The sequence below is a fragment of the Pleurodeles waltl genome, chromosome 6 (assembly GCF_031143425.1).
Source record: "Pleurodeles waltl isolate 20211129_DDA chromosome 6, aPleWal1.hap1.20221129, whole genome shotgun sequence".
Classification (NCBI taxonomy): domain Eukaryota; kingdom Metazoa; phylum Chordata; class Amphibia; order Caudata; family Salamandridae; genus Pleurodeles; species Pleurodeles waltl.
Window position 1 is genome coordinate 112628855 of NC_090445.1, and position 15078 is coordinate 112643932.

Sequence of the window (15078 nt, forward strand, 5' to 3'; positions counted from 1 at the left end):
ATAGCAACACGAATATAAGACATCCTGAAGAAAGTCAGAGAGGCTCTAGCTTTCCTTGGAAGAAATACTTTTGCAAGAGAGGCAGCTCTAGCCTTTATCCTGACCCTTTTTTGCTGTGCTTCTGTAAGAACATTGGGACATATTTACAAGGAAGTGGAGCATCGGCTCCGATGCGCCAGTTTCCTTGCGTCGCCCTGCTCCCCCCACCCCTCCCCAACGGCACCACGGTAGCGCTGTATTTACAATTCAACGCACCATGTCGCATGTTAGCACAATAGCGTCACCATTTTTAATGCTATTGTGGCGCTTTGCTGGACTAGCGCCAAAAATGTGCCTGTTAGTCCAGCAAAGCTCAGGGAGGCCCATAGGAAATAGCGTAGCGTCACTTTAACGTGTGCGCTAGAATGGCACAGTGAAATCTTGTCAGTTTCCCTGCACCATTTTTTTTGGTCCTTCCTGCGAGGGGAACGCCCCCTTGCATACATGATACCTGCCGCAGGTATAATGTGGTGCAAGAGTTTACAAAGTGGCGCAGTGCTAGCATTGTTCACTTTGTAAATATGGAGCAGGGTGAGAGCCTCTTTAGCGCTGCCGTAGCGTAAAAAAAATAAAATAAACAATTACGCTACAGCGGTGCTAAGGGTCTTATAAACATTGCCCCGTAGTTTTGCAGAACCAAGATTTTGCTTTTTGGAGGTAATGTGAGCGAGAGATTTATGCATGGCTTCCTTGGAGGTTACTGCTGAGCACCATGACATAAAAACAAGGGCTATGCTGCATTCTGTTAGCTGAAGGCTGCGTTCCACCACTTGCAAGTAGAGTGACATTTACAGCCATCCGACATCCTGACCATGGCCCTTACTTCCTTTTTACATCTGAATATTTATATTTTTTTTTAACGAATGTTCTTTTTAAAACCCTCTCCCACCCACCCCCCGGTTCTGCAGTTCATAACGTAATTTACTTTTTTTATGTATTCAAATCTTGACTTTACATCCTTTTGTTTCCTCCATGTATTGCCTGGTGTTCACCTCACTAATACTGGAGATCCTTGAACTTGGCCTGCTGCCACAAACTGAGCAGTCTAGGAACATTCCGAAAACCTATGTTCGTGTGGCTCCTTTAGATGGATTAAGCTGGTCTTTTGTAACTCAATTTATTGGTTTTATAATTTTAAAACGGAGGTATAGAAGACAGCAAAAATCTATAAAGTTGATTTTAATATGTGGCCTGGCTCAGGCAATGCAGTTCCTGTTAATGGCACATAGGGGGGAAGAAAGATGTCTCAAGCGGCTTCATCCATAGTCTTAAATCTAATCAGAACATGTGTGGCGACATCTTGACGCGATTCCTTCTCTCGATGACTTTAAATCGAACATGTACTTTTCCTTCCTAGTTTCACTCTAATTTGAACCAGGTGCTGCCGGCCTCACCGTGACCAGATTCTGCGATTGAAGGCTTTGATTTTACTGTGGGAGCTCATGTCCGCCGAGCTTCAGGCGGGGAGACGTGAGGTCACGGTGACATTAGACCGTGACCCTCTCCAGTGGCCCCCGAGGTGCCGGCTCCGTACCACATGCTGACTTGTAATGTATCCCAGCCCGGGCGAGCCGCTACCCCGGGTAGGGAAAGCGTAGTGTTTCCATTACAAACTTTCCACTGCGTCAGCGGGGTCCAACTGAGGAACGGGATGTGCCGGCAGATTATCAGATATGCAGAGATAGATGTAGGGCCGGACTTGCTCAAAAACACGATTTAAAGGGGGTTGTTTTTTGATACTGCGTGCAACAGAGTGAGGAAGATTGCAGCGGGAGTGGGTTACTGAGACGCGCATTTGGAACATAGAAGGAGATGGGGCACTGGGAGAGACCAGTCCGCATTCATGGACAGGGGTGTCTGCGTTATGGGACAGTGAGTCTATACAAAAGAGGTGTACGTGTAATGAGAAAGTCGCTATTCTAGTACAGTGGAGTCACATTTCTGGGACAATGACTCCACACAGACGAGTATTTGCCACTGTGACTCCCTGCGTGCGGTGGGGATGCCCAGACGTGCGCCCCCCGCTCACTGTGTCTCTAGAACCAATCTGCACCTGACTGAAAAGCACCAGCTATGCTAAAACCGGTCTTGGCTGCTTGTGTCCCAGTTTGGACTGGATTGTATATGCATATGGCTGGGTCTAAATCTGAGGTGGTGCAGTGGGCAAAAAGAATGATGGATTAGGATGCGGCACCCAGTAATTATCAGTGGCCGAGAATAATTCATCCCTTCTTTGCTGCCAGCTCAGTGGCACTCCCACCACACCTGCATACATCTTGAAACCATGCAAATGACATAAGGAAAAACATACCACCTACAACATCACAACATAGCCACCTGGCTTGTGATGCTGTAGAAAACAGAATTGCCATAGTCCATGCAACCAAACACCAACTTCAGCCAACAAGCATTGGCAAAGTCAATAGGTCTCACATGTACAAGAACTATTGGCTTATGCAATTTGTTTTGCCATGTTGCACACCGGTGTGGTCGCTGTCCAGCATGGCTAAAAGTTAGTGGCGTGGAGTGGGTGAGTAGAGTGGAGTATGGGGTTTACAGTGTTGTAGAGGAGAGAAGAGTTCAGTGGCAGAGAGTGTCGAAGTGGGATGGAAGAGGGTGGAGTGGGCTGGAACATCGTGGAGTGGTTTGGGGTGGATTGGATTTGGGTAGAGTGGGATGGATTGATTGGATTGAAATGGGGTGGATTGGATTGGGGCAGATTTGAGTGGGGTGGGTGGTTTGGATTTGAGTAGTAGGTGTGGGGTCAGGTGGATTGAATTGAGTGGGATGGATTGGATTGGATTGGACTGGACTAGACTAGAGTGGGGTGGGGGTGGGCTAGATGTATTGGAATGGGGTGGACTGAACTGGGATGAGGTGGATTGGATTGGAGTAGAGTAGAGTGGGGTGGATTGGAGTAGAGTGTGGTGGATTGGGATAGAGTGGGGTGGGTGAAGTAGAGTGTGGTGGATTGGAATGAGTGGGGTGGATTGAAGTGGAATGGGTTGGATTGGCTTGGGTGGATTTGGAGTGGGGTGGGCTGCAATGGGATGAATTGTGTTGCAGTGGGGTGGGTTGGAGTAGAGTACATTGGATTGGGGTGGATTGGGGTGTACTGCATGATTGTGTTAAAGCATAATTTCTGAATTTACATGTAATACAGAACTAATGTAGGATTGGCTTGGCATTGGGGTGGATTGGATTGCAGTTGGGTAGGCTGGATGGATTGGATTGGCGTGCAGTGGACTGGACTGGGGTGGATTGAAATAGGGCAAGGTGGATTGGGGTGAGGTGAACTGGAGGGGGTGGATTGGATGGACTGGATTGGGGTGGGGTGAATTGAATTAGAGTGGGTGTGGACTGGAGTGAGGTAGATTTAGTAGCAGTGGACTTGATTGGACTAGGTGGATTGAATTGAATTGGAGTGGAGTGGAGTGGGATGGTTTGGATATGAGTGGGTGAATCAGACTGGAGTCGGGTGGATTGGACAAGTGGATTGGGGTGGGGGTGAACTGCACTGTAGTGGGATGAATTGTGGTGGATTGGATTGGGGTGAATTGGGATGGGGTGAATTGGGATGGAGTGGGGTGGATTGTATTGTATTGGGGAAGGTTGTTTTGGATTGGAGTTGGGCAGGGTGGAATTGGGCAGATTGTTTTTGGATTCAAGTGGGCAGATTGGAGTGGGGCAGATTGAAATGGAATGGAGTCGGGCAGATTGGAGTGGAGAGTTTTGGAGTGGAACAAAATATTTTGGATTGGGGCAGGCTAGAGTGTGACAGATTACGTTGAATTGGAGTGGGACAGATTATATTAGGGTAGATTGGAGTGGGTTATACCAGTTTGAGGTGGGGTGGATTGGTTGGGAGCGGGGTGAATTAGAGTAGGGTGAATTGGGATGGAGTGGGGTGGATTGAATTGGGGCGTATTGTTTTAGACTGGAGTGGGGCGTATTGTTTTGGACTGGAGTGGGGCAGATTGTTTTGGATTAAAGTGGGGGCAGATCGGAGTGGGGTGGATTGCACTGGGGCAGATTCTTCTGAATTGGAGTGGGGTGGATTGTTTTGGATTGCAGTGGGGCAGATTATTTTGGATTGGAGTACAGCAGATTGCAATGGTTCAGATTGTTTTGGATTGGAATGGGGCAGATTAGATTTGGGTGGTTTAAGAGGACTGGAGTGTGATGGGTTAGATTGGTGCAGGGGTGGATTGGGATGAATTGGAGTGGGGTGGATTGGATTGGATTGGAGTGGGGTGGATTGGGGTGTACTGCATTATTATGTGTTAAAGCATCACAACTGACACATAATAAAGAAACAATGTTGATTTGCAGTATTTAGAACAATGTAATAGTAATTGTTTGAGAACAGCACCCATGAGCAAAAACAAAAGAAAACATGATTGCAAATCAAGAAAAGAGAAATTGGCAAAATGAAAGTTACCTGTAAAAAATAAAACTTTGCAACTTAGTTTGTCCTGGTGGGCACGTTTTTATCAGGCACAGTCCTTTTGTTTGCAGGGCACTAAAAGTTAAAAAGGACAAAATAGTACCTCAATTACATAGGGAGCAGTTGGCAGGCACTGATTAAGATGAATCAATCAGTGCTTGGTTCCTGCTCCACACAGGAACGGAAATTATGCCATCCTGCAGTGACAAATTACGAGGCTGTAAAGCAGAGTTCCATGCAAATGGAAGTGACAGGCAGGCTCCAAGCCCTTTACTGTACACAACAGTGTCTCGCAAGCGAGATGCATGTACGAGCCCCAATAAAAATGGCATAGTCGTTCCACACAGCACACTACAGCGATGTTTACGTGAATCAAACTCATTTTGCTTTAATACTTACTAATCGAACAGTTACCAAAGCAGATATTAAAAGGATTCTACTAACCATTCTGTGGAAATCCATGCACTGTATCAAGAGGTCACATAGGTTAAGAAACACTAGTGCAACCGTGTTTCAGATTTTCTGTGCCACATTCTGCTCCTGTGCATGTAACAGTCTACACTACGTTTGAATTACTCTGCCTAAAACTGAACCTTCATTTTGTATTTCGTTTTTGCAGAACGGCCCCCTCCCCCTGCGGTACCGTGTGCAAACAGCCTACAAGCGCCTGAAGCTTAGCCACCCGGCCCACTCCGAGGGCACCAACACCAGTGGGACGTCAGAGTGCGACTCCGTCAGCGACAAGGCAAATAGCCCGGCCACAGTGCCCTCTGCTTCCTGCTGCTCCTCCATGCCCAGCCCGGCCACTCCTTCCCACGGCTCTCCGAACCCCAGCAGCCATGCCAGTCCCCCTAGTGACATGCCTGCCCCCGCCTTGCACAATGGCACCTCGAACTGCCACCAGTTACCCCCGTCGGCCAGCCGGGGGCGCAACATGACTGTCAACGGGACGCCATCTTCTCCATTAACCTGAAGCGCAAGCACACGCTGCGGGTTGTGTATATATGTACATAAAAAATTATACTGACTTATTTTCTATTGATCGATCATATTAATTTAAACTACAACAAGATGAATAAGAGCAGATTTTTTTCTTTTACTTTATTACATTTTTAGCTTCTCTAAGAACATGTCCTGCAGTAACGGAAACTGCTTTCACCCCATCCCTTGCTCTCTACTGGGGTGGGCATGCTTGATCTTCTCCTTTTAGGCGAAGTTCATTTGACTTACTCTGTGAATCTGCCTCGTCTGGATACTTGTGTTCACCTGGAAGCTCCTCTAATTTTTGCCATCATGCTCAAGTGATATTTCATGCCACTGCCCTTCTAGCGCCCTTTATAAACCATGGAAGACCACAGCAGTGTTGAAAGGGGAGGTACACCGCACTTCAGATTGGAGCTGAGGATGAGCCATGAAAAGGATCCGCATGAGATATAGCGCTGTGTGACATTGCAAAGGGATTTTCAAGCATGGAACTATTCTAATTTCAGAGGATGTGCGTCCTTCCGCCATTTAGTGGTTGGCCTCAGAAAAGCATCATCTTTACATGTCACGTTTGTAACTTGGAGGGTACTTTTTTAAAATTTTTTATATTACACTTATCAATCTTCATAACCTAAACGTTTTTAAAACATAAAATGGACAAAAGCTTGCACTAAACCGTTTGTGGGAGAAAACTTACAAAAACACACATGTTGAGAGAATTCTCTCCCAAAACCTTTTTTTTTATTTAAAAAAAAAAAAAAAGTTTCATTTCTTGTGACAAACTTTTCAAACTTTGCATTTGTGACCTGTTTCGAATGAACATGGATTACAAAATACTGTTCAGCTCTTCTAGTGCTGTAAGAGTGACACGCTGCAATCGATAGAAGGATGTTGAATCAGTAGGTGAGGGACCTGCGTCCAGAAAAAAAGGTTCTAAGGCTTGTAATGCAGCGTTTCAGTCTGTGTCGAACTCCTTTGAGTTTAGGTTAATATCAGATCCTCATTTAGCAGCTCCTCTCGTCTCACTATCTGGCCTGTATTGTTAGCACCACCAAGAGGCGTCGCTGGGTAGGCACCACACCCCATGCCAATCAGAGCACAATCTGAACAGACCTCGATTAAAAAAATGTAAAAGGCTGGATGCAGAGGGCTGCCATGCACTCCCCTTCTCTGTAAAACATGAGCACCATTATGCTTTTCTGCTTTCACCACACCGTGAAGCAGGCGAGACCCTCCCAAAAATACCTTTCCTCCACAATCCATTCTCCATGTTAGTAACCTTGAAAAAAGCCAGGTTAGAGTAAAGTAGTCGCTGGTCTTCTCAGCATACAATTGGAGTGGCCCCTCTGTAAGAGGCCCCAGGTTAAGCTTACCTGCCTATTTTTCATGCTTCAAAATGTGTTTGGTCACCAGCTTCACCTAGGTTATTTTTTTAAATAGTTTTTTCAATTAGTTTCACCTTCCTTACAAAAGGCCTTTCTGCACTTACAGGGCCTGATTTAGATATTGATGGCCGCGTTACTTCGTCACAACGGTGACAGACATCCCGTCCGCCGAAATCGAAATTCTATTATGTCCTATTGAATTTAGATTTTGGCGGACGGGATAACCGTCACCATCTGCCAATATATAAATCAGGCCCAAAGTCCTTAAAGTGCAGACGTGTATATTGGCCCCACTTCTGAGACTCGTGAATACCATATGACCCTAAAGAGGCTTGTACAGTGACTTTTCTGTTCCCTTTTCATGACACTTTTGTCGCCTGTTGTAACCATCCAATGAGACTTTTAGAATGACCTCCCAGTAGCAAACTGTTAGCCCTCAGTCACATCTCATGAGCCTGCATTACACAGTAGTGTCCCTTATATTCCCTTATTGTGACCCTCCAAGCTCCTATGGTAATTCCAGCTTCACACAACCATCCCACCAGGTTCATATGATGGCTTCAGTTCCCATGGTTACGTCTCATACACTGACTCTCCAGTTCCCCTTATGGACCATTAAGTTTCCTAAGACACCCGTCTCACGTGGTGACCACCCAGTCTTATATGGTTATATTGCTCATGTCATGACCTCACCTGTATAATATTGTGCCTCTCATATCATTCCTAGTCTAACATGGGTATCCCCAGTTTTACATTGTGACTTTTCTGTTTCATGGTTTTGCCCCCACCAGTCTCCTAGGGTACAGAATTTCACATAGATCATGCAGTAGTCCGAGCGAGCAAGGGAGCCAGAACTTGCATCCAAGAGTCCACAGTTCAAAGGTGGCTCTAGTTGATTGGACTGTGGACTAGAACTGAGCTCATGGTGCCTTCACCATTGTGCCATGTATTAGACACTGTGCTATTTCGGGAGGCACCACCCCCCTACTCAGGCACAGGATCCACTATGGCACCCCATTGTATGATTACATTTGCCTTTTATATTGATCCTGAGAGACCGCTGGAGGGTGATGTCTAGGGGTACATGATGTCCAGGAGAGGTAATTATAAGGGTTCAGTGTAAAGTGATGAGGGGTGGAGCCTGTCAGGAGCAGAGGACTGGGGTGGGGGGGAATAGTGCACCCACCATTGTTAGTGGTGCCGCCTTGCGTGCTGTCTACTTTCGTCTTGTACAGTGTTGTGTCCTGTAATATATTCAGATCATTGTATATCATTACTGATCATACTTTGTACAATTATACAGCTTTGGATATGTAATAAATGCTGCAATGTCATCCTTTTGGCCAAAGAAACAATGATAAATTCATTGGGTAGTGACAAGAGTGAGGACAAAAGTAATTTTGCATGCAGGGGCTTCACCAAACAGAACTTCTTGGAGGGTGCTCCTCGCGGTGGGGACAACTGTGACAGACCACTCCAGCCTCCCTGCACTTCTCTCTTCCAGTAAAGTTTGAGTTCACATACTGGAAAGGCATGGATCTAATGACTGGGCAATGGTCCACATAATCCATTGAATGAGACCATTGACAAAATGATGTACACTAAGTGGTTAATTAATGAATGATGGACAGTACGAAGGACACCAGAGGAAAACAAATGTACACAGGGTGCTGGGCAGACAAAACGATGGACAGGAGAATGTTTAAGGCGATGGAAAGAAGGGCGCTCACTATATTGGTGGGTTTAACAGCTAAGTGAAGGCTGTGACAAAGCACAGGGTGATGGACAGAAGATGCTGGATAAACAAGACAATGGACACACGATGAGTAGAACCACAGTGGTTGGATAGGACAGTAGATGGGACAATTGACACAAGGATGCTAGACAGGACAATGAATGGACGATGGGCTGAAGGACGCCGGGTCGCTAAGACAATACACAGGACAATCGATAAGGAGAGAAAAAGTGATCCAAATGTTGGGTGGATGGGATAGTGGAACCAAGGTCAGGGCAACAAGCAGGAGTATAGAACTATTACAGTTTGCAGGGGGCACGTTGCCAGTCCACCAGAACCAGCTATCCCCAATGCATTCTGTATATTTTAGTTCACATTAGTCTACCCACAAGTATAAAGTATTTGCCATCAGTTTGCGTGGCCAAAGTTTGCATCACTGAACACACATTTCGTGGTCGCTGCCAGTCATCAGTAGAGTAGCCAGGGGGTGCTTGAAATGCTGCTTACAGTCTCTTGGGTTAAGTACCTCTCCAAAGTATGCTGGCATATAGAAAGGTAGTGGTACGATGGAACAATGGAAGAGTGTTCAGGACACACAGATTAAGTGACACGTAGAAGTAAAGAAAGATCCTGTGTAAAATGATACACCACTTGAAATGGTCTCAAATACTTGCATACCAAATTACTTAGTAGTAATTTCCTATACTCCCGAATTGGCTTCGCATAGCACACTGCTGGGGATGCAAAAATCATGTGGAACACCAGAAAGCGGTCTAAAAAATGTTAGGCTGCTGGGAGAACACAAATAGCAAATTAGAAACATTAAAAATGGGCCAAGTCAAGTAGTAGCATACATGCCAGTAGAGCCAACCCAGACGGGAGACTCCTGATTTAAAAAAAAAAAAGCAAAAATAGCTTTATTTTGGCTTTCTCCTGCCTGAAATTGTCTCTGCTTTAATAGAGGTCAATGGGGGAAACATATTCTCCCTATTGTTTTCTTTAAAACCTGCTACACACAGAGGATAAAACATCAGAGTGGAGACCCAAAAGGGTGGGCCCCACCAGATAGAGACACAGCATCTTTGTTAGAAAAACTGCTCTCACCCACTAATCATGGCATGCTTCATCATAGGGCTACGCTGACACATTCCCACGCTAGCCAACATAATGAATGGTGCAAAAGAGAAGGGGAACATAAAATAATAAACAGGGATCAGACATACAGAACACCACACATGATAGTTTAAACTATCTCAAGTGAATCCATAATTAGTCTTCCAGGATTCACCGGATAGGGTTAAAAGAACTACAAAAATGGTGGTGATATAGGGATACAATCACCCATTCACCCCAAATATCCGTTCTAGGGTCAACATGTTTTGGTCGTTTCCATTGCCCATATGTGTCACTCTGCCTTCATCAGGACCATCGATCATTAACATTAAATACCCTACTTGTTGTACACCAATTTTTTATCAACAGATGGGTTTGAATTAAATTGTCCCTTTTTACTACACACACTCAGGAATACGTACAAGGGAATACAAAGACAAACATATAAAAATGTGTGACGACTCCTTCATCCAAACATTGCCTCTTGTTCTCCCGTATTTCCATGCTTACACCCCATGTCCCCTTCGCCCCATAGTGATACCATGAACTCCATGCACAGTCCCTTCCCAAGTCGGGAATTAGTGCAAGCTTAATGCAAAGGCATCCTTTTAGAGCACTCATCACCCCACGCAGTGACCCAGGCAGTAAGTTTCTCGATATGAGTGTTATCATTGTTAACCTCCAACACTGGAGTTCAGTGCGAGCATCTCCATGTGGTCACATACTAAATATGAACAAAGAACAGTGTGAAAAGGCACTGAATGCTCAGCCCACTACATCCTCTGTACTCCAAGCATCTGTCTTTCTCCCCGTGTGTCGCCGCTGGCCCCTTCCCAGCTCACCTCGTCATGTGACCAGTGCCGCCCCTCTACCACACATGACTCTGTGAAGGTTAATGAGACGTTCTTGGCTCCATCTTTTATTCCCCATTATGCGGTCAGGTGATCATGTGTTTAGGAAGTAAAGCCAAACTGTTATTCCGAAAGACTACGTGTTTACTCGTGACCGCCACATAAGGTAGATGCTACCAACCATGTCCTTTTTCGCCCAGCCACCAAGTCCAGAATGTTTCCCATCCTTTTTTCGTGGCTGCGGACCCAGTTCCCACCAGCCAGAGGTCTGGTCAGTCCACCACTTCACCAGCAGCTACAGTCTCCAAACCCCTTTAGTTTGCCCTTATACTTGTACGAGTACCTGGGGAGGGTGAGAAGGGGGGGATTCCCCATCACCTGTCCCACTTGCAGTCCATAACATCGGACAGATGAGTTTTACAAATAATCCAGAGGGTATACTCCATCCCCTTCCCAGAATAACCCCCACCCATGACACTCACTTATGACTGGCTGAAGGAGGAATGTCAGAAAGTGTTGGCTCTTGTGGCCATGGAGAGTGTGCCTACATCAGAAGTAGGTCATGGCTGTTATTCTAGGTAATTTCTGGGGCCCAAAAGGGATGAGGCCTCTATCCTATTCTAGACCTATGCCTTCTCAGCACTTTTCTGAAGGTTGAGAAAATTCAACATGCTCATGTAAGCTCAGGTCCTGTATGTCCTGAACTCTGGATGGTGTGGTTAGACTTTCAGGATACCAATTTCCACAACTATTCTGCCTGCTAACAGACGTTACCTGCGGTTCACGGAGGGCCAAGAGCACTTTCAGTTCACTGTGTTCCCGTTTGGCCTTACCAGTGTTCCTTGGATATTTACCAAGGTGATGACAGTGGTTGCATCAAGCAATCAATCTGTATTTGTATAGCGAGGCTAATCACCTGTGTGGGTATCCAAGCCCTGGCTTGGCTCCGTCAAAAAGCTAGGTCATAGGTGGTCATTCTGACCTCGGCGGTAAAAGGCGCTTACCGCCGATCAGAAGACCGCCACAACACCGCTGCGGTCGCGGTAAACCGCCACGGTCATTCTGACCCTCAAGAGGCAAACCGCCAAAAACCCGACATCAACAAAAGTCCGCCACACCAACGGCCAGCGATAAACTGGCAAAGACCAAACCTCCACCGTCACGCCAACAGAAATACGCCCATGCCATTACGACCCACGAATCCACGCAGCGGTCTTTCAACCGCGGTATTCCATTGGCGGTACACACCGCCGCGCTCAAAATACACATACAGCTCCAAAACACAGCCACATTGGACAAATTGAAATACACACACCTGAGACACATACACACAACACTCCCACACACCCAATTAACTATAGAACACACACCCACATCACCCACAACCCCCAACGACCACAAATCAGACGAAGCCCAGAGAGAGACAGCACAGAATAGAGAACACCATCACACAGAGGCACACTACACCATCACCCACACAACAACCACGCACAAAACACCACAAACCACCACACTCCCCACACTCATCACCGCAAACACCACCCCACACCTCATCCACACCACCCCATGGCACCCCCAAGACACCCCAGGTTTTCAGACGCACAACTCAGGGTCATGGTGGAGGAAATAGTTCGGGTAGAGCCCCAGCTCTTCGGGACACAGGTGCAGCACACCACCATTGCCAGGAAGATGGAGCTATGGCAAAGAATAGTGTACAGGGTCAACGCTGTGGGACAGCATCCACGAAATCGGGACGACATCAGGAAGCGGTGGAACGACCTACGGGGGAAGGTGCGTTCCATGGTATCCAGGCACAACATCGCGGTGCAGAAGACTGGCGGCGGACCCCCACCTCAACCCCCAGAATTTACAACATGGGAGGAACAGGTCTTGAACATCCTGCATCCTGAGGGCCTCGCAGGAGTATCTGGAGGAATGGACTCTGGTAAATCTAATCTCAACTACTTCATCCCCCCCACCCACCAGCATGCCAACTCATACCCCCACCCTCCTCCCCCACCCCCATCACACATCCTCCTAGCTAATGCCTCACCATCACAACCCACCCATCCCAGCACCAAACCCTGCATGCCACCACAAACCATCGACACCTATCACCTAAGCATGCCCACTGCACATACCCATCTCCCCCACAAACCGCCGTCACAACAGCCCCCACAAGGGAATGCCAGCACTGGGGTACACGGGCACCCACACATTGCACGCTATGGCACACACAGAAGCAATAACCATACTCTTATACCCCTGCAGGACCCGAACGCCACCACACCGCCCAGGAGGGTCCAGAAATGTCCATCCCACCCCCAGAAGAGGCCCCCAGTGATGACAGCAGCTCTGTCTCCCTGGACCCAGATGACCAGCCCGGCCCATCGGGGACCTCGGGACAGTCGGTTCCCCTCACACAGCCACAGCAGACCTACCCCCCTCTGGGAACACCAGCACAGCACCCACCCAGCAGGCCCATGCCTCTGTCTCCAGGACACGTCAATCAGCGGTGTGTCCACCACTACAGGGAACCCAGGTTAACCCACGACCCCAACAACAACAGGGACCTGGGGGCAGTGGTAGTAGGCACACGGTCCAGGGGACAGAGGCCCAGGGGAACTGGGAGGGCTGCTGTGCGACAGGGGGGGGACAGGCCCAGGGAACCCACTCTCCACGAGGCCCTCACCTCCATCATGGGAGCATACCACCACTCCCAGGAGACGATGGCGACAGTCCTGGCCAGGTTCCAGGAGCTCCAGGTACTGCAGGAGGAACAGTTTATGGGGTTCAGGGAAGAACTGAGAAACATTAGTTCCGCAATGGGCACCATCGTTGTGGCTCTCAACCAGATTGTCACCACATTGCGGGACCATGTGGCACCACAAAGGGCCCCTGTCACTAGCATGGACCAGGAACAGGCTACCACCTCCGCCGGTGCTAGTGGACAGGAGGCCCCGACACAAGAACAACCGGCCACCAGAACCCCACCCCCTGCAGAAGAAGAACCACCCCGCAAGCGGGGCCTGAGATCTAGGAAGAAGACAGAGTAGGATGCCAAGACCCCCGCTGGGCACACAGTTCCTGTATAGTGGCTCGGTCAAGCCTGTATGTCAGTATGACATGTCTTTCTTCCATTGTCGACAGGTCCACCAGCGGTCTGTACACGGGAACATTCCTCCATCTCCTCGCAAGTCCCAGCGGACGGTGCCTAGGAAGGACAACAGCGAGCACAGAGTCAATCAACCCACAGGTACGTTCCCACAGCTTGCACAGTACACGATTCTCTATGCATTGAATGGCTTGTATGAGTGTCGATGCAAGGCCTAGGCATGTGTGACGCAGTAGAAATTAAGCCATGTGGGCCCTTGAAATGGCGGCTGCCTGACCTGTGAAGTGCGACAATGGGATGTGAGGTAAATGCGCTGGCGTGGCACACCGTGGCGGTAGGCGGTCGAAGACCGCGGCGCAAAGCCGCATTGGTTAACATTGAACCCTATGGGTTTCAGGAGCCAATGACGAAGTGCGCCGGCGGTCGCGGTACGCACCGCCGCGGTACGCACCACCGCGGACATGACCGCCATTTTCTATCTGCTTAATCACTCGAGACCTGATCATCCACAGGAGAGGACCTATACTGCAAGTGCTGCTGTGACCTCGGACTGGAAGAGACAATGGCTGCTGCGACTGGGGAAAGGGCCCCTGCCTTCACTTCTGAAGAATTGGAAAAACTCGTGGATGGGGTCCTCCTCCAGTATGCGCTACTCTACGGTCCTCCAGACCAACAGGTAAGTACACTGGGACCATGCTTTGTGGGCAATGCCTGTGTTAAGTCGGGTGGATGAAAGATGGTGGGGAGGGGAGCGATTGAGGCATGCATCAAACGACGGATGAGAGCATGTGACACATGGCAAGGGTGGGGATGGGGGGCCACTCACATCGAGCATGCAGAAAATTATGACAATGTTATTTCTCCCCCTGTACATGTGACATAGGTCAGCGCCCATCAGAAAATCGACATTTGGCGTGCCATCGCCAAGGACGTCCGGACCCTGGGGGTCCACAACAGACGGGGCATCCACTGCCGCAAGAGGTGGGAGGACATCCGCCGCGGGGGCAGGAAGACCGCGGTGGCTCTGCTGGGGATGGCCTCCCAACGTAGGAGGGGTGGCTCCCGTCAATTAACCCCCCTGATGTCCCGGATCCTGGCGGTGGCCTACCCCGATTTGGATGGGCGCGTGAGGACATCACAGCAGACACAAGGGGGTGAGTACAAGCACATTCTGCTGATTTAGCGCACATTGGAGGTGTCTGGGTGGGGGTGGGGGAGGAGGGCTGTGGGTATCCCTAGGCCAGGGCGATTTCCGTAGGCTAGGCCCCTCCGTTAGGCATGGCCCTGTGCCCCCGCCCCCCGTAGGTTGCCTAGTACAGCTAATCATGGCCCTGTGTCACCTATGTGTGGATTTGTCGTCCATAGGCTTGTAGGCCATGTCCCACGGATTGAGTAGTGTACCCCAAGTG

The 15078-nt window shown here is 48.6% G+C and overlaps 1 protein-coding gene across 1 annotated transcript in view; it reads left to right on the plus strand.

Annotated features, from left to right (window-relative positions):
- PCGF2 (polycomb group ring finger 2) overlaps positions 1-8191 on the plus strand; it is a 112821-nt gene extending 104630 nt beyond the window's left edge. The window contains exon 10 of the mRNA XM_069237481.1: positions 5106-8191. Coding sequence (XP_069093582.1) covers positions 5106-5459 — 354 coding nt within the window. The 3' untranslated portion in view covers positions 5460-8191. The remainder of the gene's footprint in view (positions 1-5105) is intronic.
- The last annotated feature ends 6887 nt before the right edge of the window (positions 8192-15078 follow it).